This window comes from Megalopta genalis, chromosome 6 (genome assembly GCF_051020955.1).
Source record: "Megalopta genalis isolate 19385.01 chromosome 6, iyMegGena1_principal, whole genome shotgun sequence".
Lineage (NCBI taxonomy): Eukaryota > Metazoa > Arthropoda > Insecta > Hymenoptera > Halictidae > Megalopta > Megalopta genalis.
In genome coordinates, this window is record NC_135018.1 from 24,052,702 (window position 1) to 24,080,114 (window position 27,413).

Here is a 27,413-nt window from a genome sequence, read left to right on the forward strand (position 1 = left end):
GTGCGACGCCAATTACCGGTGTTCCTTATTTTACAATTCCACGAACTTTACAAACTCTTTCATGGGAAGTGCTTCAATAAATTATATTATTGGAGCAAGTTTTATGATAAAACCTTTACAACATCTAAATACATTCGACAGATTTAGCATTAAATATTACTCGATTGGGCTACGATGTCCGTCCTGCGTTTATAAAGTGCATTGGCGTCGACATTCGTACCTTCGAAATCAACTCTTAGTTGTGCTGAATAGTTGTGCACAATTTGATTATATTTTTCACGAATATAAAATCAGTCATCGAAAGAATGAGGACTAGGAAAATGAAACTGAAGCATACGATTTTGCGTTTAGATTGTTCAATATTAACACGCTATCTGCGACAGAGGTATTAATAACGTTCCAAAAAATTTAATTCTTGATAATTTCGTTATATATTTGATATTATGATATTATATATTATGATATTATATATTTGTTATCAAAATCTTATTGTCAGTTTTGCAAATATTAAATGTTTATTAAAATGCGGATTTTTTCAAAAGTTACTGATTTTTCTCCGTTAGACCTAAATAAAGTTCGATCTGTGACCCGCAGATAGTGTGTTTGATGACAATGTCATCGCTTACTTTTTGCGACACGTTTTAGGTATACACTTTCAGGGAGGTCGCAACAGACAAATGGATAATAATCCCTCGTAGCGACAATTCGGCAGTGCGTATTCTTTTTGTTAGTCGAGGTTTCGGTAGTCTACTTTCAGAAACGAGTCGGGCTATAGACGTTTTCGGCCAGGGAATATAAATCGATTGCGCAAGCAGCTTTGTAGGAATGTTCTCGTTTTGTGGTCGGCCATCACACCTGTGCCCCGAGGGGCTTCCCTGCGAAAATAAATGGGTTTCGATCGAGGGCTTAATCATCCGCCTTCGTTGAAAGCGACGCGACGTCTGGGACAAAACGATGCAGAGATCAACGGAGCTATTGATCGCGCGCCGAATAGAACGTATTCGGCCCTGCTTTCTCTTTACCAAACCGGTCAATCATCGCCTCAAGTGAATAATACGTGAATATTTATTAATAACTGAATCCCACGGATATCATTGGGCACTTTGATAATTGTAGAAAATTTCTCTTTGGATATTTCTCTTTCTGGATTGTTAAATCCTCACAAATTCGTTCCGTGAAGATGTCGTTGATGCACAATACGAATTTGAATATCAAGAATTTTATATATTTTGCTCCGTCCTTAACAAACTAATTAGGAACATTTTATCTCGTTCATTAACACTCCCATGTCAGAGAATTAGTTTTATCCAGAAATTAAATTCTTGTTAATAATTTCTTCCAGCGATCATGAACATCGCCGAAACTTTTTGTATGCTTGAGGTATTTTATAATACATTGTATTTTGCGAATATTTTACATTCATTTGCTATGGTGTTACTGATAACACTGAGTTACGTTCGTATTATGTATGCATTATATGTACAACGCGTACATTCCCGCCTATCATGGAACCCATATCTCACTGTATTTACATGTTTCATATATTAAAAAATCTTCAGGAACGTAACAAGTATAAGTATTTTGTGTTTATATTATTATATTAAATCGCGGTCTAATATTTTAAATGAAAATGGCTAACAGAATACGTGATGCAAAATAACTTTTAAAATACGAATGTTTTAGTGAATCGAAAACATGTTCGATTTATAAATTAGTTGAGTTCTTTAATTTTCATAATAATTCCTTTTGCCAGTGATACCGTTGAGCAATTTTATGACTATTTCACCATTAACTTAAACATTATTTTTCATTAATAATACCCAACTAAAATATTTGATTTTCTAAAGTGTCGTTACAATTAGCAATTTCGAGTTGGTTAACGTCTAAACTACAAATTTTTAATACTCCTCAATTTTGTCAACCATTCTATTGTTTCAAATTGGATTTACTTATGTCTGTTATATCTATACGCGACGATTGTGATTTTGTGTCTGCATACAGAAAATTAAATTAATTTTACACCTCTCGTCAACTAAGTTAAGTCCTATTTTTTCTTTTTAGAACGTTATGTACTCTGACCTGCTGTACACACATAACGTTGGGATTTGATTTGATTAATTTTCTCTAAATTGCCAGAGAACTGCGTCACTGCATAAGCAGTTGCGCAACGAGTGACAGGTAGACAGCTTGCAATTGCAATTGCCAATGAAAGAGCAATAGTAATCCATAAGGATTTCCCGAATTTTTATTTCAAAGCCACCATCAAAATGACAAATAGAATACAGCGGCGGGAGCGCATAAAAATGAACCAATATGTAATCACCAAAAAAAAAAAAACGTATGGATAAAAATTAAACCACAAAAGTGTTCTATGCCGATTCTTGATACAGATTGGAAAAATATCGAAACTTGAAAAATGGTTCCCGCGTGAACTGTGCTCAATACGCGACCGTTTGTGCTTTATCCGAAGATAGGCAAAGCAGTGACCCATTTCCCGATCGGATTGCTATCTGTAATGAAAAATGAGCCCTATAACAACACGCCCGATAACATTCGCCGATGAAAAATTCGGATGGGAAACTTATGCAACGATCAAAATCAAAAGCTCGACCCTTCCAGTATTTTAAAACAGTTCGCATTGAACTAGACACATACTCCTTTATCAATTGTAGGGAAGAGATGCTATGAAGAGACGCATTAAAAGCACGTTGTAATTATTACTTACGAAATGTTATTACGAAATATAATAATATAAAAAATAATATATCTTTTAATATGTGTATGATATGATATAATTATTTAATGATATAATTTTTAATGATATAATGATATAATTATATAGTTAAAGAAATTATGCTAATATTATTGCTTTATTAGACTTATTAGATACTAATTACTTACTAATATTAGATATTCGTAAATATGAATCGTCCCTTCCAAGAGGATGATTTTAAGATGTACTTTTCATGTCACTTCTCCCTCTATTCTGCAAACACGTGCTCTGTGACACGACCCCGCTATGCACCTTCAGACATCCCTTACACAATCACGCGACATCATCGCTTGCGGCGCCAAGTAATACATAGTAGTGTTTATGGAACCTAAGTAGTGGGGGAGGAAAGGGATTGGTGGTGGGAGCTTATGGCTCGCGGCCGAAATGACTCGCCCTGGCCTGCCGTAAACTATTCTGCAACTTCAACGAAATTATTATTATTATTGTTGTTGTTGTTGTTGTTGTTATAATCATATTTATTGTGTTTAGGCATTGCAGTCTTAAGTGTACATAGGTAATATTTAACTTACTTCCTCTTATTTCTCGTGCTACAAGTTAACTTACATGTGCTTGAGAGGCTTATAATTACAATTTATAATCTAATCCAATTGCGATTATGAAATGTACGACATATGGTAAACACAGACCAATTGAATATAAGATATAGTATAATGTACAATCTAATCTAATCAAAAGAGCAAGTACCGATTAATCGAATGGATTGAATTAGAAACCATTCATTTCCGAGGTGAGAATGTAGTGTCGATTTCATAGTCACGCCGAGGTGAGAAAAGTAATAAAATAGACAAATAAATCTGGACCCCAATGAAACGTTATTAATCGAATTTTTTCCTCGTACATCGTCAACCGCAGACACCTACAGGCCGTTTTTTCACTTCCAGCTCGGCGAGCTACGAAGAGCCGCGGAAAAAATCCAAAGGTTTGCTGGAGAGAAAAACTGAATGTCAAAGAGCAAGCGACAAAGGCACAAAGGTGGTCGCTTTGTTATCTCGTTACCGGCTGAAACGTCCCCGTAATCCTTAGGTTTTCCTAGCATTCCCAGCTTCTGGGAGATATCGGCCTGCATCTTGGCGAGTTCAATCTCGTGCGTTCAGGGATGGGAACGGCGAGGGAACCGACAACAATAGCGCTCATTACGAACGCCAGAAATTGGGTTCTGTTTCATAAACTGGCCAGCCGCAACTATTGTTGGCTCAAAGAGACACTCGGACGAGAGTCTCCCGTTTGGTCGCAGTAAAGGGATCGTCTTTCCCGTAAAAATCATTTTCTTTAACTGGCCATCACAGAGCTGAACCGGCACAGAGGCGGCAACAGTTTCGTAGGATTCCACAGTCGACGACAGCGTGACCGTCTTTCTTTTCGTTTGATGGTGCTCCGACTCGCAGTTTTGCGCCGTATCAGCGAAAAATGTTCGCTCGGTTTTGCGAACCTCTTACCTCGGGTGTCAACGTCTTTTACGAGGGTCCGGGACATATCTGAAAATGATCCCGCCGCGACGGGAGGCCGAGATTGATCTACTGGGAATCGTTGTATGCAAATATCACCTGTGGTCGACGAGACATCTTGCCTGTGGACGACTAAAACTGTTTTTAGGGGATACATCGAGTATCAGGCGTGAGGAAACGTTTCCTTTCCTTTGTCTTGTGGCTTCCGGAATAGGTTTGCGTGTTCGTTACCAGGGTCTATTTCATTGACAGCCTTCGTGCAACGTAACCCTCTTATGCTTAGCAAACTCGCAATGAAACAATTTACAATTTTAATTCCATTGAGAACCATAATGGTGTCTTCCTGGAATGATTAATTTCTTGCCGAATGAGCCGTATCAAAAATGAAATGTATCTTCGGTATTGTTTATCCAGTCCTCATTCCCTTAAAGATTGTTTTATACTTGTTCAACGTTACCTCAAACGTGTAACTCGACCGAGGATTGCATTAGGATTAACTCAACTAGAAGCCTGTTTTGGTGACAACGTTGTATAAATATATACGTGTATGGGACAGCAAATGTTAAGGACACAAGCATATCGTGCACACATTATGTGATAGAATTTAATTTTGAGCAAGTCTGTCGATATCGTGCATTTTAAATTTACAGTATTGAAAATAGTAATTGACAAATTCTTGTTTAAATGAAGCAGTACAGTAATTGCTCCTCAATTTGCGCTCAGATTGCGCACAAAAATGGACAATTTGGGAAGAGGAGATACGATTATTCAAGACTTGCGACTCGTTTTTAAGGTTACCGATTGTCAACAACTATAAAAACGAGGTCCACTTTTTAAGACCCTGTACAAATATAAGTAAGAATGTCGAGGTTATTTTGAAATATTTTAAAATCACCGAAGAAAAAACAAATGTTCGATTTTATTTGTGAATTTCCAAATTCTTGCGTTGATACTGTATAAAAATAATTGACATGAGTTCGGTGAGTCAGATAAGTTGAGAACACGGAGAAGAATAACACAGTTAGTTAAAAAAAATGACATCCGAAAAAAAACAAAATAATGTGGTATATTCGTCTACCCCTTTTTTCTACGAACGCCTGCGAGAAATTTGCAAATACATTGTCCAGAGGAAAACGATAAAACTCCTTTCTCTTTATTTGTTTCAGCGAACTTACCGAAAACGCTGGAGAACCTGGGAGAATCAATTTCATCGGAGTTCGAGGGTAATCCGCCATTATGGGTCACTCGGAAGCAGACTGCGCGCGGCGAGGAGGTTTACATAAATAATGCGAAGATTCTCACAGACCAAAGTAATTTCGAGTCAAAGGGTAATGTCGGCGGCGAGGTGAAAACGCAGGTGAGTTTTAATCCGCGAGCTCGATAAAGCCGGTCTGCCGTGATTAAGCTTACCAGAGAAAAATAAAACCATCTTCTGCGGAATCTTTCACGGTCCGAGCAGCCTTCTCCCTCTTCCTCTCTCTCTCTCTCTCTCTCTCTCTCTCTCTCTCTCTCTCTCTCTGTCTCTCCCTGTCTCTCTCTCACTTTCTAACCGTAGTCGCAGCAGTGGTTAATTTAATCGCAAATTACTTTTTTATGAGCGTAATCTCGCGAGTAATTAGGTTAGTTTACGTGCCGCTTTGCGTGAACACGGCTACCGGCGTTCAGCATGATTTTCTCGGAACTGTGTCCAAGAACTTGGTCCGCTGCACTTTCCAAGCTCGCGGTCGCCTTCTAACGAGCTTTTAATGAGCTTCACGGTCCGACTTAGCCTCGGGTCCGTTACGTTGATAGGTATCGTCCGGCTTCGATAAGCTCTTCGAATATTCTTCAAGCCCTTCAGGCAGATTTCTTATCGATTGAAAATTTCGCTGCGCGACTCAATACATGGAAGCAGCTTCCGGTTCACGGAAATAAAAAATTGAAATAGGATTGTCTTGGAGGTCATTGATACACCAATTAACTCGCGGCCACTTATTATCGTCTGGCATGTTACCTGATTTCAAGAGGCACGTTTTAACGATGTCTAATATTGCTTCAGTAAAAAATTCAATGAAAATAATATTGCTTTCAGTAACTCCTCTTTTCATGCTTCAGTTGATACTTCGAACTAGAATTGGAATTTTGTGCAAGGGTCGAACTAAATAATTATTATTCGTCTTTAGATGATTCGTTTAACCCGTGCACGAAGGTATGGCGTTGTAATTTTTAATCATGTTTTAGACTTTCAAAAGTCTAAAAGGAAGCGACCCTTATGATTTATACTATACACAAACATAATAAAGTTTCATAAAAATCTGAAGTAAGAAACAAATTATAAATTATCTTCCTTCTTGCATAGTAATGATTAAATGTGGTTTCCACATTCAAGTAAGGATGTAACATCGACATCACAGGACGTAACAAAATAATACGAATTTGTAGCTACTTTCCGTCAGATAAACCCAATTTATGTCCAACGGTTGAGAATAGATCTGTTGTTCTGAAATTCTAGCGGAAGGAAATGTTACCTTTACAAATTTGCTTAAAATCTATCGTTGTGAAACTGATAATTCATTCCAAGTTATTGTAGAACGTTCATTTAACAAATATTTAATAAGGAAAACAGTACAAGCTTTTATATCGAATATTGATGAGAACGATTGACCGATCGAACAATTAAGAACAAAACAGGGGCTACCTGCGTCGCAGCAAACTAGAGTAAACTCGAAATTTCCTTTGTTAATAAATTGCTGTGTTGTACAGAGTATCTTAAAACTGTCTCGCAATCCGGAAATGTGGGATTCCTGAGGTCATTTGAAGTAACTTTTTCCTTAGCGAAAATGCAATCCGCAGCTTTATTTACGAGTTATTAACGATAAACACTGACCAATAAAAGGCGAGCTCGACCGACGCGAGGCGGCCCAACCAACGAACGCATGGAGCCAGTTCCGCTCATTGGTTCGGCCGCCGAACGTCAGCCGAGCTCGCCTTTTATTGGTCAGTGTTTTTCGTTAATAACTCGTAAATAAAGCTGCGGATTGCATTTTCGCTAAGGGAAAAGTTACTTCAAATGACCTCAGGAACCTCCCATTTCCGGATTGCGAGACATTTTTGGGATACCTTGTATATGAACAACGATATTTCTAAATGCTTCCACTCGTTTTGGTTACACATATATATAAAATCCTTAATCCACTTATCGTCAATATCGGAGTTTCACGAATCTGGGTGAATAAAAACTTTGTCGATAGAGAGTGATTGTCGCTGATCTCGAGTCAACCCGCGATTACAGGCCTCGTACGAAATATTCCCCAATGAATGCTTCAATGCCAAGTATCATCCTCTGATGAAAATCGACGGAGTGCAACTAATCTCTTCCACGAGCCTGGCCATAGATCAATTCTGTTCTCCTCGACCCCCTATCCCCCCTTATTCATCTCTCGACAGTATTAGGGAAACTTTTCTCATCCACTTAACGCGGAAGTTCTATCGCGACCGATACTTGTTACTTGTTAGTAGAGCAACGTAGTATCGGATCATAATTAATGTAGACAAAAGTCGGCTAATCGAATAACTTTTTACAATCCGATTCGCGTTGAACTACACCCCCCCCCCCCTCGCCGCACGGCTCTGATAAGAGCCTCGCGTTTCTATCGTGGCGAAGCTGCTAACTCGTCAGGAATGCAATACCTATTTCAGCAACTTGGATGCAATCGCTTAGAAATTTAGATAAATCGGATTATTCGAAGTGTTTCGAGGAAAGATTTTCTTTCCGTGGAAAAATAGTAGGCGAAACAGCGGTCTGGTGACGGTAAACAAAAAGTGAACAGTTAATAACTCTTGTTCCTAGGGAAATGTCCATGTTCTGCTTTGGAGATTAGAATCTTAATCTTAATCGAAAGGTAGCGAGACAAATCAAATTGGCGTTGCAAGAATTTTGTCGCAGTCGATGTTAATGCAATGTATTTAATTTCATACCGATGTAGGCACTGTGCCGCAACAAAATGAAAGAGTCATTTGTTGAATTAAGGAGGAATTGAAAAGTTTCCGAATCGTCATAGCGAGAATGAATAACTAAAATGAGAAATGACATTCTTCTTCATGGCAAAGTACACCCTTCAGAAGCTTTTCGAGGAGCATAATTCGAGTGTTAATGCTAAGCTACATTCCAATACAACAATATTAGAACAACGATTTTGATGTTGATGTTGAAAAAAGACATTTCGCAGTTGTTATCGATGCACCTACAACAAGACTGCGTATTGTATGCATTTATGGCAAAAATGAGTGGCTGAAATATAAAATTATGAAAAGATAAGAAGAATTTAATAATATTGTTACGCTATTTTCAACTTATCAAAATTATTAACAGAAACAACGTATTTTTATTTAATTTCTGTTTCTTACAACCGTCCCTGAAAATTTCTATTTTGCATAAAGATCCGCAGTCTACATGTTTTTCGAGCTAAAATATTGTAAAAACGGGAATGATATTATAGTTATTCTCCATCGTGCTGTCCCACATCACCTGCGTTTGCAATTTACACGACGATCGTGGAATCTCGATGGAGGTCCGCCTTGAGTACCCGAGAACGCCTCGAACAAAAGAGTTTTGCGGGTCGCCTAAATGACGGTACCGATCGAATTTTCTCACGCAGCCGTTCTCCGTTCGCGCGAAACTATTCGCCAAGTATTCGGCCACGGCGGTGGCTGATTTTCAATTTGCTCCTCTCGCCGGACCGTGGCTGCTTTGAAACTCCCACGCTCTTTCAATCCGCTCTTCTTTGCGCTGGTACGCTTCGCCCTATATCCCCCGTCCGCTATTTTTCCCCTCCATTAACCGTAACTCTTTAGGCGATCCCTCTCGCTGGCTGGGTCGGCGGGTGCAGTTATTCGGACTGGAATTTCTTTAAATTGTTAAGAAACAGGGACGGGGCTGACTGGCGCGTCGGCGAGCCTCGGGCAACGCGTGAAGAAGGAAACGCGTTCCAGCGGCGTCTAATGAGATCAAAACCCCGCGAGCTCTCCAGATTAAAAACTACGCTGCTTCCCTCGACCTCGGGGCTCTTCCTCCATTCTCTATCGTTCAATATTCCCTATGCATCCTGCGCGGTATACAGTGACTCGCATTAATATTCGGACACGTTTTAAAAACGTCATAACTTTTTTTAAAAGCGGAGGGAATAGCTTGTATTTTATCTTAGGAAGAGAGAGTGAGAGAGAGAGAGAGACTAGTTTGTTAGGCAATGTCTACAAAATTCTTAATTGATTTCGATGAAATTTGCAAATGTTTGAAAATAACGTTCTTCGATGCTTCAATTCGATGAATATTGCGTGGAGAAAGTATGTGAACGTATTTTTTTTTAATATTTCGTATTATACTTACTAAAAAATGGATGATAAAAGATTTCTCAATAAAATTATGATATAACCACCACAGTAAACTACGATTCCTTATGTATTTGTAGCATGTTCAGATATCGAAAATGCAAGAAAATATATGAAGTGACAAGAACTAATAGCATTCGTGTTTTCTTGATACAGTGTGAGCAATCTTTTGATCGACAGATGAAATATTTCTCTAGTTCTAATTTTTACAAAGTAACGTATGAAATCGGCTTGAAAAGCGAGGATTTCATGTCATCAATGTGCAATTGAAAACCGTTTGCAACTCATTTTCAAATATAATTTAGCTAATTAAATAAACATTTCTTTCGTCGTGGTTTCCGAAACTTGCTTTTAAATCGGATGTTACTTGGAAATACGCCTCGTGCGACTAATGAAAATCGGCTTGAGCACGGCACTGTGAAGAGGAAAAGCCCGTCCGAAATGCACACCTCTAATTCCGCGCTACCTGGCCGCGTTCAATATTCCCGTTTTCATCGTCTCGTGATATTAAGACGAGAAAGAAGCGACGAGAAAATTAATTTTTAGTTCCTCATGGATTTCTAGGTTCATGAATAATCTCGTTTGCCCGCGTTATGGTGTTTTTCCCCCCCAACGCCGTAGCTGCTCATCCTGGGACTGTGTACGCAGCGTCGTTCCTCCCGCTGAGTAACGAAGGCTGCCAGGAATTTCCTCGGAGTATTTTTTCGCTGGATCGCCAGCCGTGTGATGTAGTTCACAGCGAGATCGTAAACGTTAACGGGTGCCAGGACTTTGTCAGTTATTACAGCAAGCTTCCGAGTTGATCTCGCGTTCCTCCGAGGATATATCTCCACGCGAACATGAACGCGGAACATCGGTTTAAATAAGCTGGAAAATATTTTTATACGATTTCACGGCGACCCAGCTCCTTTTTCTAACTGTTCGCGCTTCCCTTAACGGTTTTAATCTCATCCTCGCTGTATGGTACGAAGGCTCGCTCGTTCTTCTGGGCGAAAATATCAGATCAGCGATTTTATTTTATTTACTAGTCGATATACAAAGAAAATACGAAATATCCCGTAAGGGATTAATTCCATGAGGTAAAGATCACCTCAAAAAAGTAGTTCCAAATGGTGAAAAAATTCTTCTAATCGTTTAAAAACCAAAATAATTATATCGTATACTTATAATGAATTATTAGAAAATAAACAATATTAAATATGAATTTAAATAGTTTGTAAAACCTTGTTCATAATAATTTCAATTATGTTAAAATCTTTTGTCTTAATTTTATTGTGACTCGGAAGGGGGGGGGGATATTCTTCAATTTTTATTTAATATTAGCATTACTTTAGTAATCTGGTCTATCACAAATGAAATATAGCGACCACATTTATATAAATCTATTAAATTAAAACAGAAATATTTCAGTTTTATTTTATGATAACTCCACACATACGTTAAATTGCGTTAAATTAAATTGTCCGCGCGAGCGCGCGTTACTTTGAACATAAATCGTAGGTCAAGAGGTTATTGACAAAATTGATTTTTATGAAATCACACGTTTTCTTCTCATGGTGTGGTCGAATTTGTGGAACAGTTGTGGAAACAGCGGTAACTGATCGTTGTAAAATGTTACAAAATTGTAAAGTATTCTAAAGTCAAATATGTAAGATTGCATCATTGATAAAATGTAGGAAATAAGAAGTTCGATCTTTGTCAACAACGTTTGTAAAGTTTATTTACGATTCTTTGTCCACGAGTTTTGTCGTACCTCGAAATAAGCACAAACACCATTTAGTTATAGAAACTGAAAGATTGATGAATTTTGCGGTAATAATCTAGTAATCCGTTCATTTTGTAGAATAGTGGATTAATATTGAAATCACAGGGATTTGTCACGCCAAGCTAGAGATTATTACGGTAGTAATAATAATACTGATTAGTAATGACCGTGTGCGTGTGTATTGCGTTAGCATACATTATAATGCCCATAGCGAAATTATTTAATTAATGTCGTTCATTGGGAGCTTTGTATTTCGTATCGTATGGATAATTAGACTCTTGAACTGGATTGATAAGATTCAATTGTCTTTTTTGTCTCATGGAAATATGTATAAACTGCTTTCTGATTTAGTTTTTAATCGAGTCATGTCGATACAAATTTTACACGGTATTGATAATTGCATATAGTAGCTTAAATATGAAAATGGAAAGACTCTAGTTCGTTAACGTTCACGACATTCTCCTCCTTATGTTTTCACAAACGTAGAACAGTACTCTGGCAAATTCTGTGACCAAAGTGACCAGTTACGTTCAGAGATTTATTATACATTTGTAAACAGTTAACTGGAAGTTTGTTTCGTACACTGATTATACTGTTAGTAGTAGGAGAGAGAGAGAGAGAGAGAGAGAATATTACGTATTCATGTTATTTGGAATACGTTGCAGCAGATTCGGAATGACTTAATCCTTTCGTGCATGGTAACGTTATAAGGAAGGATATACCTATGTATACCGTATCAGCTAATGAAAAACATATTTATGTAGATCTTTTGTTAAAATAGTATATTATTGGCGCAGTAAGGTATATGTCAAAATACATCAAGAAGGAAAATAAAGAAAAGAATTAGAAGGAACGTAATCTACAACTTATCGAAACTATTAAATAAAGAAAGAAATTTGGTTCCTGTATATCGCAACTGACGCAAATAATTTTTATTTTGCATAAAGATCCAAAATCTGTTTATAAATATTGAGTTAGGAACATATTAGAAATTTTTACATTTCATCCCTTTGCCCCACGATAATTACAATTTCTTTTAGAAAAGTAAACCAACCGTATGCCTATATTCGCTTCGACGATTAAATTTTAATAATCAAAAATAGAATTTTAGTTCTATTTGATAATTACTTATATTCGATTCCGCTCGAAATCTGCTTTATAAAGCTTTCAATAACAAATATTGCACGACGGCGACTGGGACGAACAGTTAATAATTAGTGCAAACATACACATTTAACTGGATTACAAAGAGCTAATCAGAAAGGAAGAAAAACTCGTCCGCGAAACAGGAACAAACAGCCTAGAACCGTTTCGCATTACCATGTTATGAATATTGATTTGAATATTTGAATTCTGCACGACTTTAAATACTCTCTTTAACTCATCTTGCGATCGTATTATATTATATTAACAATTAAATTTGCCAGCTCAATTCATTCGTCGATATCAAATATTCATAGGCTGAAGTTGGCTGAGTTTGGAATCAAAGATAATTTTCAACAGAATTCCTCTAGAAATGAATCCTCGCAATAGCGACACATAGTAAAATCGTGCGTAAATTAATACCGTATCGATCGATTGAAAATAAATGAAAACATCGACACGATCGTACAGTGATAGAAACGTATAAAACAGGAATTGCATCGAAAATTGCGGAAGTGAATCTGACTCGTATGCGGTCGCATAACCAAACTGGTTCGATTTAAATTTATGTTCAATTTGTATTCATTAGATCATTTGAATAGAACAATCGCCGTAAAGGCGGTAGGCAAAGGAGACGTCGAAGATACACGACGTTTGCTTTTAAAAAGATATTTACGTTCGGAATCGAATTCGACATTCAACTGGATGCGACATAACCGAATATGGGCCGTGCGTGAGTGTGCATGCGTGTGTGCACGCGTATGTATGCGTCCGCGGGTTAGCTTGAAATACGTATATGAGAATAATGCGAGCATATCCGGTTTGAATTCGATAGATATGTAAAATATATGTCCGTATTCACGCAAACTAGATACGGGACGACGAAATGTTTCATTGTTAAATCGATAGGGTATTATTGCGAAATACTACACGAGAGAATCTGAAGCTCCTTCGCTGCTCTACCATCAACATCGAACGAATCAGATATTTGCTTTAGATAATACGTTGCTTCGTATTACGTTAGATCGTTTGATCATTTTGATATTTCCAGGCAGACTGAGATAAAAATACAGAGTGAGTAAGTAAGTACCGACGCGGGTTTTGATGGCAAACTATAGTACAAGTGGATTCAATGAAAACAAATAGATTGGACGCAGGGAGTATTCGTACGCTGGTCAATAACAAGCGAAACTTCGAAAACATCGAAAATTTGTATTAGCAAAGCAAACGAAAAGAAGAAATTAAAGTCCGCGAGCGAGAGACGATAGAAATAAATCCAGGATTGGATTTGATTGGATTTGACAGGATGGATCTCGAAATCGAGATCATTTTCACAGACGGGAGTTAATTCATCATTTTTGGCTCCGATGAAACTGTACTGATGAAAAAAAGAAACTGCTGTTATTTCCGAATACCAATTCCTTCTTTTCACACATTTCGGTTACAAAATATTTTTTCTATTTTCTATGATGGCTATTAGATTAATTTCTAATTAATTTCTATTATTCCTAATACCGAGAATTGTCATTATTGTGTCACGCAATAAAATATGCAGATGTACATGCATTACTTGTATATTTCTCTTTTTATATCCTTTTTAATCTAATCCTTGGAACGCATTCAAGCCTTGTTTCGAATAATCATTTGTACCAATTTGGGAATCCTAAATACTAAAGTATAAAGTCAGCATCATAAGCAATAATGAAAATATTTTGTAAGAATTAATATAACTAATGGAGGTAGTTAATATTAAAATGCAAGAAACGAGCGTATGACTAATACGTACTATTTTAAAGTCTTTCCTCAACCAAGATATACTTTATTTTCAAAAGTGCTGATAACACCTAAAATAAAATATTCGCTATTTGTAATAATATTTTGCCCAGCTCTGCAATTAATTCGATTTATTACGAAAGCATCGGCATCGAAAAAAATGCACCTCGATAAATCGATCTAGATGCACCTGTGCGCCTAATAGAAATAAACCAATAATCTGATTATCGGTATAACCGATTTATATACCAGATTGAATTAGAGTAAATTCAGAGCAGATCGATTGAAAATAAATGAAAGCATCGGCACGATCGTACAGTGATAGAAACGTATAAAACAGGAATTGCATCGAAAATTGCTTGTACGTTTTTAGAACAACGAACACTTTTGAAGATAATTATATTTATAGATAAAACTTACTAATAACACTTTGCAATCGTTTGTTGACTAATTCAATGTTTCTTGCGTGATGTTATTTCTTTACATTGTCGAGTGCAATGCACCGCATGCATAGTTTTAATTACGAAAAAAATCGCTTTCAACAGATATGCATTTTTTAAATAGTAAGAATATTGCTTCAACATCAAAACGATGTAAAACAAAATTAATTTATTTTCTATATTATATGTTTTTCTAATCTTACCTTCAATTTGTCGTTACTGTAAGATTACATCTGCCATATGCTTTTGCATGTAACGAATAGAATATACAGGGTGTCCCAAAAATGTCTCGCAATCCGAAAGTGGCGGGTTCCTCAGGTCATTTGAAGCAACTTTTTCCTTTACAAAAATTTTCTCCGAGGCACCATTAACGAGTTATTAACGAAAAAACGTGACCAATGAGAGGTGAGCTCAGCTGGCGCGAGGCGACCGAACCAATGGCCGGAACTGGGCTTCGTGTTTTTCGTTAATAACTCGTTAACAGTATCTCGGAGAAAATTTTTGTAAAGAAAGAAGTTGCTTCAAATGATCCGAGGAACCCGCCATTTCTGGATTGCGAGACATTTTGGGACACCCTGTATAAACATATAGAATGTATTCTAAAAGCATATAAAACGATCTTCAATCGTTTGAATCTGATTTTCCAATACCGATTAACCGACAAATCATTCATCTTAACTACTTCAAATGCTTCGGCTGCTAGCCAGTGTTCACGCAGGACAGTCTCTTGAACGGTATCATAACTTCCGTTATACTGTGCGAGAACCCAACAAGAAGTATCACCGAAAATCAACCAACCACGAATTAACATTACGATAATCACTTGTCTCGCAGTAAATCCGACGTTTCGGCGCCGTTCCCGTGGTCTCGCCATGCGTTTTCTTCATGGCACAATTTCCTTTTACGAGACACTCTGGCAGCCCATAGAGAAACTCGTCCCGGGAGCCCTAGGAAATGCGACGGGACAAAAAGGGAAAAGCGACGGCGGCGAAGTTGGTTTCGCAGTAACTCGATTTGGGACGAAATAAAGCCGAGATTTTGCCGGGTGTAAATGCCGCCAGCCGAATTCGTCCTGAACTAGAAGATGAAACACGGTCGCCGTCGCAGGCTTGTTAAAATATGCAAGGACCGAAGGGAACGAAGAAACGGCATCCCCGACGAAGGCCGGTCGAAGGGACCGCGATTAAGGGTGACTATCGCGAAGGGGCACAAACGCATAGGGAAAGAAGACGGGCGTGATAGTGCGGCAGATAAAATAAAAATCGCGGTGGTACTTGAGGGGCAAACCGCTCCCTTACTACCAACCCGCAGTTCGATTCCATAAATCTCACCCCGACTTAAAGCGAAGAGATTTCCGTTAGAAGAGGGACGCCATTGGAAGGACAATTTCTGTTCTATTACAAGCCCTGGCCAACACCTTTATAACGCAATAAATATTTCTAAGATTGGACCAAATGGCTCGAATCTTTTTTAAATGTTGAAGGGACTAATTTACTGTACAGCGACTAAAATACCCTCGCTTAATTTTGCTGCTACTGGGAATGACAAAATTTCATTGAAATCGGTTGGCACACGGTCAAGCTACAGCCACTGAAATATGTAAAAATTACCTGTCATTGGTTGAAATCCATAAAAAACTGCGATTAATTGTTTGTAACTCATAACAACGTCAACCAATTTCGATGAAATGTTCAATATGCGTATAAGTTACCGAGTTCTGCGACACGTATTTTTTAAAATTTTCGACCCAGGTTCTAATAAAAATGTTAAAAAATACATCCGAGATTTACGTAGCCCACATTGTGTCAGACATACTGTTATTGGCTACACTTATAGTTCCGTATTGGTGTGGTTACCGCATAACTGAAATTGTTTACCTGATTCTTTATTCGTTGATATGCATTTAATTGCATTTCTACGATGACCGTTCGACAGACACACATAAACGGCATTACTATACATCTGAAACATTATATCTACAGCCATCAAAACATATTCTCTTTCTCAAATAATGGAATACGATCATTTTCGAAATAATATATAAACACACTAATTGCAAGATCTTATGATTCTAAATGAAATGCAGCATGCATCTCGATTGCCGAATCACTCTAAAGTTCTGCACACATTATTTCCTCGAAAAAGCATCAGCAGAATTTCTTGAAATTTTTTAAATTCGCGGTTTATCCGCGTGACAGTTCATGAATTTAATAACGTCGTATTTTTGTCAAGCAAATTTCGCGGTCTCTGTGTTGTTTCGCGGTCGATTCAATGAATCTCGGAGTGACTTAAAGAGGATAACTTCATCCGCGTTGCTGCCACTGGCGGCTGGAACAATAGCGGGAGCCCGGACACGCGCTTTAACCTCGGTACCGTTTTACTTTTCCCTCTTAACGAAATGTTTTATCATCGCGATTGAAAGTTCTTTGAAGTTACCGAAGATTTAAAGTTCCGTGGCGTGTTTTGATTCACTTAAAGTACTTTCAGCCAATTACAACGGTCCGTTATACGGACTATGCAGCCCTGCGCAGGCTGATTAGAGCGACGGTTGACTTCAACGGTCTTTGTACTCTTTTGCAATTCGTTTCCTGGGGATGTCTCTCCCTCCCGCAGCATCTCGAAGTGGGATCATCGTCCTCTTTTGTTCCCCGTTAGATTTGCTCGAAATGGAATAAAGAGGAAGATTTATCACGCATACAGTGAGGACTCTTATTGTTTCTATCCGAAACATCAATGGTACAGAATTCAATTTTCACACTGTTCGCGTCACGAATGTTTCCAATTGCTTCTTTCGATTGCGTTTCTATTTCTTCGTACGACTACTTCAATCGTCCTCTAACACAACACAGCTACCTGTAGACTGCGGATTGTATGCATTTATGTAAAAAAGAAAAAGAGTAGATGCTATGTAAAGGGGTAGATAGATGGAAAGTGTTTAAAAATTTTATTAGTATTTAATTTCAGCTTATTAAGGTTATTTAAGTGGATTAAGATATTTCTATTTGGCTTCCGCGTGTTTTAATTGATATAAACAGTTTTTATATTGTATAAAGATCGGTTGTCTGGTTATTCAACACCATGACACGTAAGACATCTACCATCAGTGTAGATCCTCAAGCGTTTATCCATATCATCATACAGCTTTTTTCCGATCGTTAATGCTCCGATTTTTACATTTATTCGCAACTGTTAAACGAGCTTCCTGCTTGTATAACAAATTCCATATAAGTACTAATGCTAAGATATTCATTATTTCAATCATCATTTGTGAATATAAGTTGACTCAAACAGGAGCCATCTTCCGGACCCCCTGTTTTCTTTATTCAACAACTGGCACTATTTTCTAGCAAGCGCTCGCGGTTCGATAACATCGAAAATTTTATTCGTCGTGAAGACGGACCGAGGTCAGCGGATCTAGTTTTAATCCCGCGCGTGGAAGAGGGTAGGAAACGAGAGGAAGTGAATTGGCGCCATGGTGTCTGGACGCCACACCCTATCGACCCCAGGAATCGTTTACAGACCCGGTATACGAGACGAAGAAAAGCGCCAGAGTTCGTTTACACTGATGCAATATTATGTTGCAAAATACGTCGTGAAATTCTGAAGAATGAAGTGAATTTGAATGGAATCATTCGTCAGAGTAACAAATACAATAGAACCACGATTACCCGGAATTATCTTAGTTATATTATGCAAATACTTTTCACGTGTAACCAGTTTAGTCTAAAGCAAACCACATGCAAAACGATTTACTGTACAAGTTGATAAAGATGAAACCTGGCACTGTAATTAAGTAATTGTTCCATTATCCGAACATTCGTGTAATTTTGTTTAAGCCCGGATAATCGAGAATCTGCTGTAGTTTGAACAGATTCTGATTAAGCCTCCTATTTGACAAATGGTCCAAGTCCAAAATTATGAAAAATGAGTTAATTGTAGAAATAGTACTAAGTACAGTTGTTTGAATTACTATTTAAAATCTGTGTATATTTATGTTAACATTTCATGTTAACGTCACACAACTTAACATTTCAATTTCAATTCGATTAAATGTGTTACTTTAATTTTATGAAATTTTTGAGATTGTTGGTGTGGCAGACAATGTGTTAAATGATGTTATTTTTACCAATTACTATTCTTTCGCTTTATTTTCTTACAATACATCTACAATCTGCTCTGAATTTTTCACGAAGTATTGCACAAATGTCCAATTTTCAGAATACTAAGAAACGGGACTTACGCCACTTGTCGACTAAGATGCATAATTAATGGTGTGAACGTGCATTAAATGTACCAAAGGAAGCACGCTTCTTTTCTTATTGAAATTACAAGCATGATGAAGTGTCTACTTCTCTGAAGAAGTTTCTCTCTTGTTCACTCTATTCTACGGTAACATCCTGTTTCACCTCTTTCAAGAGTACAAGAATGATAAAAAGGAACTTCTGCGGTTCTACAACGTTTTCTTCTCAGCGCTTCTCAACTCATATTGAAATTAATCTCACACAGGAACTTTGTTATTTACGCAAGTAAAGTTTGTACATAATAAATAATTTTGGTTTAGCAACACATGATTTTGTATTTTATATAATTTTCATTTCGAACTCATAATCGACAAATATTTTCGAATAGAGAAAGTATTAATATACTGTGTATTTTATACATTTGTGACAAAAACGAGCAGTTGCAACTTATAAAAGTAAACAAATTAAAAGAATGTGAATGGAATAAATTTTTACTTCGCATGAAGATAGATTACTAATTTAGTGTGCAGATGTTACGTCCGATACGTCGGATACGATAGTATCACAAGATTCATTTAGTATGAAGTCTAAAAAAATGTGTACAATTACGTGACTTTTTCAATAAATAAAGTAGACTCCAAATTAATAGATTATATTCGAAATCTTGATCTGACTCAATTTTTATAAGGCTGAAAGTAAAACTTTTAACACTTGCTAACACACAAAAATAAATCAGCTTATATTCCAAGGTAAAACAGCAGTAAATAGTTAGCTCAATATATTTTCTGGTATTTGAGTCTGTCTCTGTTCGTGAAATGGTGGAAAACTTGAATTTACATAAAGACCCTTTGTAGTAAACACCTTTCGCAATGCAAGTGTTGTCTAGATCGAAAGATATACTGCAATTTGGAATTGGAAGCAGTATATAGACGCTGCGTTTTATTTTTCGGACTAGAGCAAATGACAAAAAACTGTTCGCCCGCTGGATGCAGCAGTGTAAAAGCGGTGTTGCAGCAGGCGAACGGAATTGAACCGACAGTTTATGTTCGCAATTCGCGCATCCATGTCTTATCGCGAGTTTTGCGACCGATTGGCAAGGAGTAACGCGAGTTGGACGCGTTTTTACGTCTGTGTACTGTGTATCACTTACCGTCCCGGCGTCCATTCCGCAGTAATAGCTCCCGGAACTGGGGAGAATCGAATGAATTGTTTGTCATGACCCGAAAGGAGTTCCTTCGCCGAAGAGGCAACCGTAATCTTGTTGATTTCACTCCATGAATATTTCAACGTTTGCTAACAAGGGAACGTACCGAAGTGATACACACCGATTTCGATGAAACTTCGAGAAAAGGTAGTTCTTTGAAAAATATTCGACACATATTTTTTTTATCGACCCTAGTTTGCATTTAAAGGCTGAAACATATACCCAACGTATACCCAATAATAACATAATATAAAATATAATACTGATTTCTGTATTGTAAAAACTGTTATTATTATTTAAAATTTTGTTGTATTTTCATCGGTGGGACCTGATTTTTAGCAAAATTGAATCGGTTTCGTCACTTGATTGCGAAATCTTGTTAGGGAACATCATAGTTGGCCTTCGGGAAGGTTTTTGATGAAATTTGGACCAATAGCCTGATTTGCATTTTTATGCATCACTTTATCAAAGCAGAAATTGAATGGAAATTGGCCCCTCGTTCAAGGGTTTCCTGGGCGAAAGTCATATGTGAACTTTATTAAAGTTATTTCAGTATGGCTTGGGGTTCGTAAAAAAAATTGTAAACTGATTATTAACACTTGGAGATCAACATTTTCAGACAAGTCTTCAACGACTTGCTACTCAGCTCTTAGCGAATAATATCAAAAGTTGTTTATAGAGGAATTATGTGGACGAAAAGTATCGACTTTTCCAGCTTTTGAATGCAAAAATGCAACTAATAAATTTTTAATTCTCCGAGATAAATAATTAAGCAACTTGCGTTGAAAGTTTATAGCCACAAGGCGCAGACGCAAGGGGTTGGTGTAAAATTCCAACCCATTAACTTAGCATTCGTTAATTTACGCTACCTCGGGGATGCTGCGAAGACACAATTAATTACGAATAGCCATAACGTACCATTCGCCTGTTTTTATTAATGGCCACACTTGAGAGTGTAAACGTGACTTTAGCCCCAAGATGGCGACTGTGATGGGGTAATCTTCGAATTAACGACCGCTTGGAGGAATGTTCTCGGCCTTGGTCTCTTCGCTAATATCAACGAAAAAAATCGGGCAAATAAATTTATCACTTTTCATCTTGAAGAGTTGTTCTTTTAAAGTTCAACGTGGCTAATAACAAATTCGAATTTAAAACAAAACTACAAATGATTAATTGCGAATGCCGCGCATTAATTTCTATCGAATAATTTGCTTCATTTAGAAGGGTCATATAATTATCTCCCAGAAATGAGAGAAAGAATATTATCGTGCATTCACGTTTCATATTTCTACTATAACTTTTTAATAAGTTATTTATGAATTTATTAAAAAGTTTAGAACCGGCGAACAAAGAGTGTACGAATATCTGTGAAATACCCGGGGTATAATAGAACGTAAAATATAAATAAAATAAAAATAAAAATAAATAAAAATAAATAAAATATAAAATATAAATTGCTCAATTATTATAATTCTAATTCTTTTGTTACCCAATAATTCTCAATATCAACGTTAATAAAATATAACTGTCTCCAGTAATGGTAACAGCTACTGCGCCATTTTAACATTTACTTTATTTCACCAATTCATTCAAATTTCGATTAGCTATATGTGTAATTCATCGATTTTCTACTTATCGCCTATTAAAATGATCGCAATAGGTAACGTGAGTAAATTGATGTACCAATTCAATTGGACACGGATATCATTTTCAAAACGATTAGATTACTCTTCTACATATAACGTGACAAGTTCACTGGAACAATTGATTGGATCTGGTTGCCGCTACCTCTCCGATTTGTAATATAATATTCAAATGTAATAATTGAAAAAAACTAATTCCATTACAATTGCTATCTCGAAGCTGCGAATGTATCACGCGCATAAAATAAAGAATTAATTAATGTTTAATTAGACATTTTTGTTCATAAAAATTTATTTAGTCTAACTAGCTGGTCTTCAATCTTAATACTTGGAAATTGAACAAATTTCTATCTCTTTCGTGTTACTTAAATAATTTAATTATTTGTTTAGAGCTTTCGAGATCGAATTATTTAAGCGCAGATATTTATAAACTGTTTAAAATTTGTATGCGATTTCATCGTCAATCTTCTCCGAATTCTTCCGCAGTCTCGTGGCAAATTAATCTTCTCATTCATTTGCACTTTGCTTTTCGCCGTCGGGGATCCAAAATAGTCTCGTGAAAGAGTAAACATTCGGGGAACGCGGGCCCTTTAATTTCACAGAAAGTTTCGAACAAAACCATTTCCAAACCGCGAGAAGAGAAATAGCTTCGTCTTCCTGAAAGATCTACGTCTCTTTAAGTTCACCCTTACGAACTGTCATGTTCCCGGGTGATGAGATTTCCACACACCTAACAGTTTCGTGTAAAATTCATTCAACTAGGATACGTGCGGTTGTATGCGTAGACTGTCTCACCTAACGTGAACAATTCAAACATTCCATTTATTATTTATAGTAGAACAAAATATTATAGAGAATATAATGATTCATTTTAAAAGCGAAAACAAGAGCAAGAAATGTGATTACGCACGTGACTGTACACATTTATTTTATTTTAAAGAGGAATCCATCGTCCAATAATGTATTATATATACAATAATATAATATATAACCTTGACCAACGCTGTCGCGTGATATAAATATATGAAATAAAACATTAAAAAATACATCGATAAGAAACAATTCTTTCTTCTGCCACAGATCGCATCGCAATTGGAAAAATAACAATAGTACTTTTAAAAAGCAGTAAATAATACCTAAAGTAGTAAGCCTTTACTTATTTTACTGTCGCAGAACGTCTTAGGATAAAATCAAATATTCTTGAGCTTTCACAATCGTCCATTTGTCTGTCACACCGTACGCTTACGTCTACGCAAGAAAAATCACCATCAACTTCGGAAACAGGCCGTACACTGACAAACGGGAGAATCTCAGTAAGAAACGAAAACAATCAGATCAAACAGTCCTAATGCTGTGTCCCGTGGATGTCCCGAGCGAGCTGCCGCCGCGCCGTGAAGAATTGTCCGTGACAAACAATCGAATTTCAAAGTTGCTGAACTCGCTTGTCCCGGGGAATATATATCAAATCGTATAAGAAATTAAGGATTCGTTCCGGTACTTCGGTCCTCTGTTTGCCAATGACTCGTGTCCGGCAAGAGAGATAAATGGCCGTCAAAGGAGCACGGAGGGAAAGTTTGCTTCGTTTCTTCCTCGCGAGACCGAAGCGAAACGATTCATTTCTAGGCAGCCACTCTGGCATACAAACGCGGGGGCCCCCGTTGCTTTTTTCCCCATCGTTTCCTCGCGGAAGACTCCCCGGATAAATGGAACACGGACTTTTCCTCCGTCGTTCTTCCTCCTAGTTTCTTTGTTATCGCGCAATCCCTGTTTTCGCGACCGCTCCCACCCTTCTCTTCCCTATCGAACGCGAACTCCGGATTCTCAGTATGCTGCGGAAAGGAAAGAATATTTCGACGAGGGGAGGTTTCTAAACTAGAATCGACAGCTTATCGTTTTGCATCCGCGTTCGCGTTTTACTACCACGCGGTACACCGAGTTTGTACCTGTGCTCGCGATCGTGGATTTCGCAGCGACAGAACAAAATGTACCGTCGGGTGTTAAATATTAACCCTTCGCGCCGCAGCTATTTCAACGCCGGACCCTGGGGCTTTGTTTCTAACCGGAATCGTGATTTTACGCGTTCTTCCTGAGATTTCGCGCTTGTTTTTTGAAGATTATTATCTAGACCTGGCGTCGGCAATCCATGACCAGCGGGTCACCAAGTGACCCATTCGTTGACTTCACAATTATATGTATTTTTATAATAATTCGAATTCGAATTTTGAGCTTTTACGTTTAAAATTCAAAAGCATATTGTAATTTTATTAATAAAATGTATCTTATTATTCGCAATAAGACTGTTTTAAAATGAAGATATCGCTGGCCCGAAACGTCTTCTTAACCAGTTAGCTGTGTTTGACGAGAATACTCGTCACGAAGAAGTGGCACTATTTTGTGTCACGACGAGTATACTCGTCTCAAATTTCAAGATGTTTAGAATAAAATTGGAAAAGAATCACGATGTCGGTGTTCGACGTGCAAAGTGCCATTCTGTATCGTTCCCTGCTTTGCTGGATACCATCCTACAGCAGCAATTTGAATTTTTAAGTTCTACAAGTATTTGATTTTTCCTGCGTTTCTCGTTTATTACGTATATAGTATACATACATTAGTGTTAGATGAATAAGTAAATATTAGTAGTAAAATTGTTAATTTTATCAAATAAAACCGTCTTTTTTTTATCCAATATTTTAACACTTTATCTGTGTTTGACGAGCATACTCGTGCGCTCTGAAAAGAAGGCGTCACAGCTAACTGTTTAATAGTCATATTGGTTGATTTTGACCCATAATCAGACACCTGATCCGATCAAGTTTTGACCGACGTCTGATCTAGACACCGTTTTGCCAAGAAGTTACGATACTCTCGAAGGACAAAAGTAATCCCTTTTTTATCGTAGTTTCTAATTTCAGTCTAACAGCCGTTTCACACGAGGATACGTCGCGATACGCGTATACGATACAGCGTTTAACACGCGAAAAAGTATCACGGTATTGTATCGCCGTTTGAACGCACCCATCGAATTACGCTTATCGCAACACAAGCAATCTCATGTGAAATGGGTCCAAATAGAACGCGTAATTCATGCCCGTTTTATACGAGCATCTACTGTCCCGACGACAAAGAAATTACAATCAGCCTACCCTTGAAACAGCCTAAAGCAAGGGGTTAGCTATAACCTAAGATTTCCGGTTGAATGCCCGGGGATCTCCATTGGCCAGGCAAACGTCGGCGAATTGAATTGGTAGCGAAGAATGTAAGTGAAAGCGAAGGAACACCCGGTTCGATCTAGCACCCTCCGGACATCCCTATCGGACGCGTCCGTCAAGCCAAAGGGGGCAAGCGGCGTACCAAACGGTGTTATCGAGTAGAAGAAGAATACTTGCCGAGATAAAAGAATCACGGCGAGATCGCGAAGAAAAGCGGATAAATAGCGGGTAGGACGCTGCAGTCGCGAACTCTTGGATAGTAAATGGCCGTGCACCTTTTCCAATGAGGCTGGGAACTGATGGCAGCGGTGGAGGAAGGGCGCATCCCGTTCCAATGGTATCCGACTCGACACCCATGAAATAGTTGCGTTCCCCGCTGCAGAATAAATACCCGGGGCGGGTTCCTTCGGTGTCCCTTTTTCCTCTCGTTCTCGCTTTATCTTCCTCCTCCATCGTTCCGTGTCCTCGTTTCCTTCGGCTGTGCCCGCGATGTCGTTTGTCTTACTATATCTTTGCTGTGCCCCGACCCACCGTCGGCGCTCGCGCGCAACCCCAACACCTGCCCCCGTTTCCCGTCGAACACCACCGCCGCCGTTGTATCGGCGGCCGGCTCGCGGCTTCACGAGATTAACTGTATACTTTCACGTTTACAAGCTAGCCGGATCTCTGCTGGCAATTTACTCTCGAGCTCGTTCAGCTTGTCGATCCGAAAGGGCGACCGAGCAAACCTCCTTTGTGTATCCGCTTCTCCGCCGTTCGCGTCTCTGCCTCGTTCCGCTTTCCTTCTCCCTCCGCCCCCCCTTTTTTCTTTTTACTTTCTTTTTACGCGGTTAAATAATTAGGGGATGTCACGTTCTACGCGCAACCGTTTCCTTCCGGAATAATTGTTGTTGCTGGACTGAGAGAATTGTTTCGCGGGAAATGTTTATTGCTGCGCCGCGCCAACGGCGCGTTCACCGAATTGTTTTTCCCACGTGCACGGAATTTTGTTCCTTCCTTCGGACGTTGTTAACCGTGCGCATTGCTCTTCCTGGTTATTATTCGTTTTATACCGTGTGGCTTTGGTGCCAGCCTTTCTGCTCCATACACCGCTATAGAATTCACCGGTGGTTGTTGAAATGAATAAACAAGCCGGGTCCGCGGACTCGGAATCGAACTCGGATTCAGGGTATGTCTAAATTGGAATAGAGGAGCTCGTGTTGGAGAACGTCCTTGGGGTGCTCTGTGGCAATCCGTCAGGCATTCCGGTCTAACTCGATCATCATACCTAATACTTTTTTTTTTATATAAATCAAACACCCTCCACGGTGTTCCGGGTCCCAGAACTACCGCTACACCCGAAAAGGGGCGATTTCTGAGCTGATTTGAAATTATCTTTTCGTTTGCAAAAATGTCGGTTGCGGTTTTGTCAACTAGTTATTAACGAAACAGAAACTAATCAGAGAGTGATTACGGCTGGTGCATCCCGGCGCGATAGCGTGTTTGACACGGCATTGATCGCAAAAGTGGTGTACTCGTTAATACGGAACCCGTCAAAATGACGGATCACTAATTTCTTGATTTATAATTATTCATATCGTGAAGATACATTTATGAGTTATTTATTCAATTTGTATGTTACTTATGGCAACTGTTACGATAACACTTGTTAAAAATCAGAATAAATATCTTATTTTTACTTTTATAAACTAATTTAAAACAGCTGCTTTTTGTGCTCCGTAAACCTAATGTTAACGATGCCGGGGAAAACATTTTCTTTAAATTGTCTTAGAAACCACCCCCTTTGAGGGGAGGACAACCTGTATAATGTATACTGCTCGACAGTCTAGTCGAATTAGTAATTCTGATGAAAAAATAAATATCTACGGAAAGGCATATACAATCTTCTTGAAGATTATGGCTGAATATTTTCGTGGAACTTTAGAAAACTTATAATAAGGATTAATTTAGTGCGACACATGTTTTGACGATACTGCTTTCAACAACACCCTGTATGTGACTCGGATTGTGTATCAGACCGTGTTAATTATTATATCGTGTCACATAATAAGCTTAAAAACATTGTATTATAGTGCAGTTTATGTATTTTTTTAACTGTAACCTAATTATCGTCAGTGTCAGTTTTTATGAACACCGTAGGAGAGTTAAAACAACCTCCAATCAGATCCCGAGGCCAGTTCAATTACCAGGTCGTAATTGGTACATACACAACAAAGTCATTTCAGAAACAACATCCCTAATCTCTAACCCTTTGCACTTGGAGAATTTTGTCGGATTACCTACCAAAAACTCGAACGAATTTATTCACGAAGTAGTAACACTTTAAAAACTTGATAAAACTTGATACAAAAATTGCACCGATACAAATTTGATGAAACGAAAGTTGTTA

General features: G+C 38.0%; 1 protein-coding gene across 5 annotated transcripts in view; it reads left to right on the forward strand.

The window, feature by feature from the left end:
* Fas1 (fasciclin 1 Fas1 domain-containing) overlaps nt 1-27,413 on the forward strand; it is a 526,663-nt gene that overhangs the window by 409,453 nt on the left and 89,797 nt on the right. For all 5 annotated transcript variants that reach the window (XM_076523006.1, XM_076523009.1, XM_076523008.1 and 2 more), the window contains exon 3: nt 5,406-5,596. In XM_076523006.1, coding sequence (XP_076379121.1) covers nt 5,406-5,596 — 191 coding nt within the window. The remainder of the gene's footprint in view (nt 1-5,405; nt 5,597-27,413) is intronic.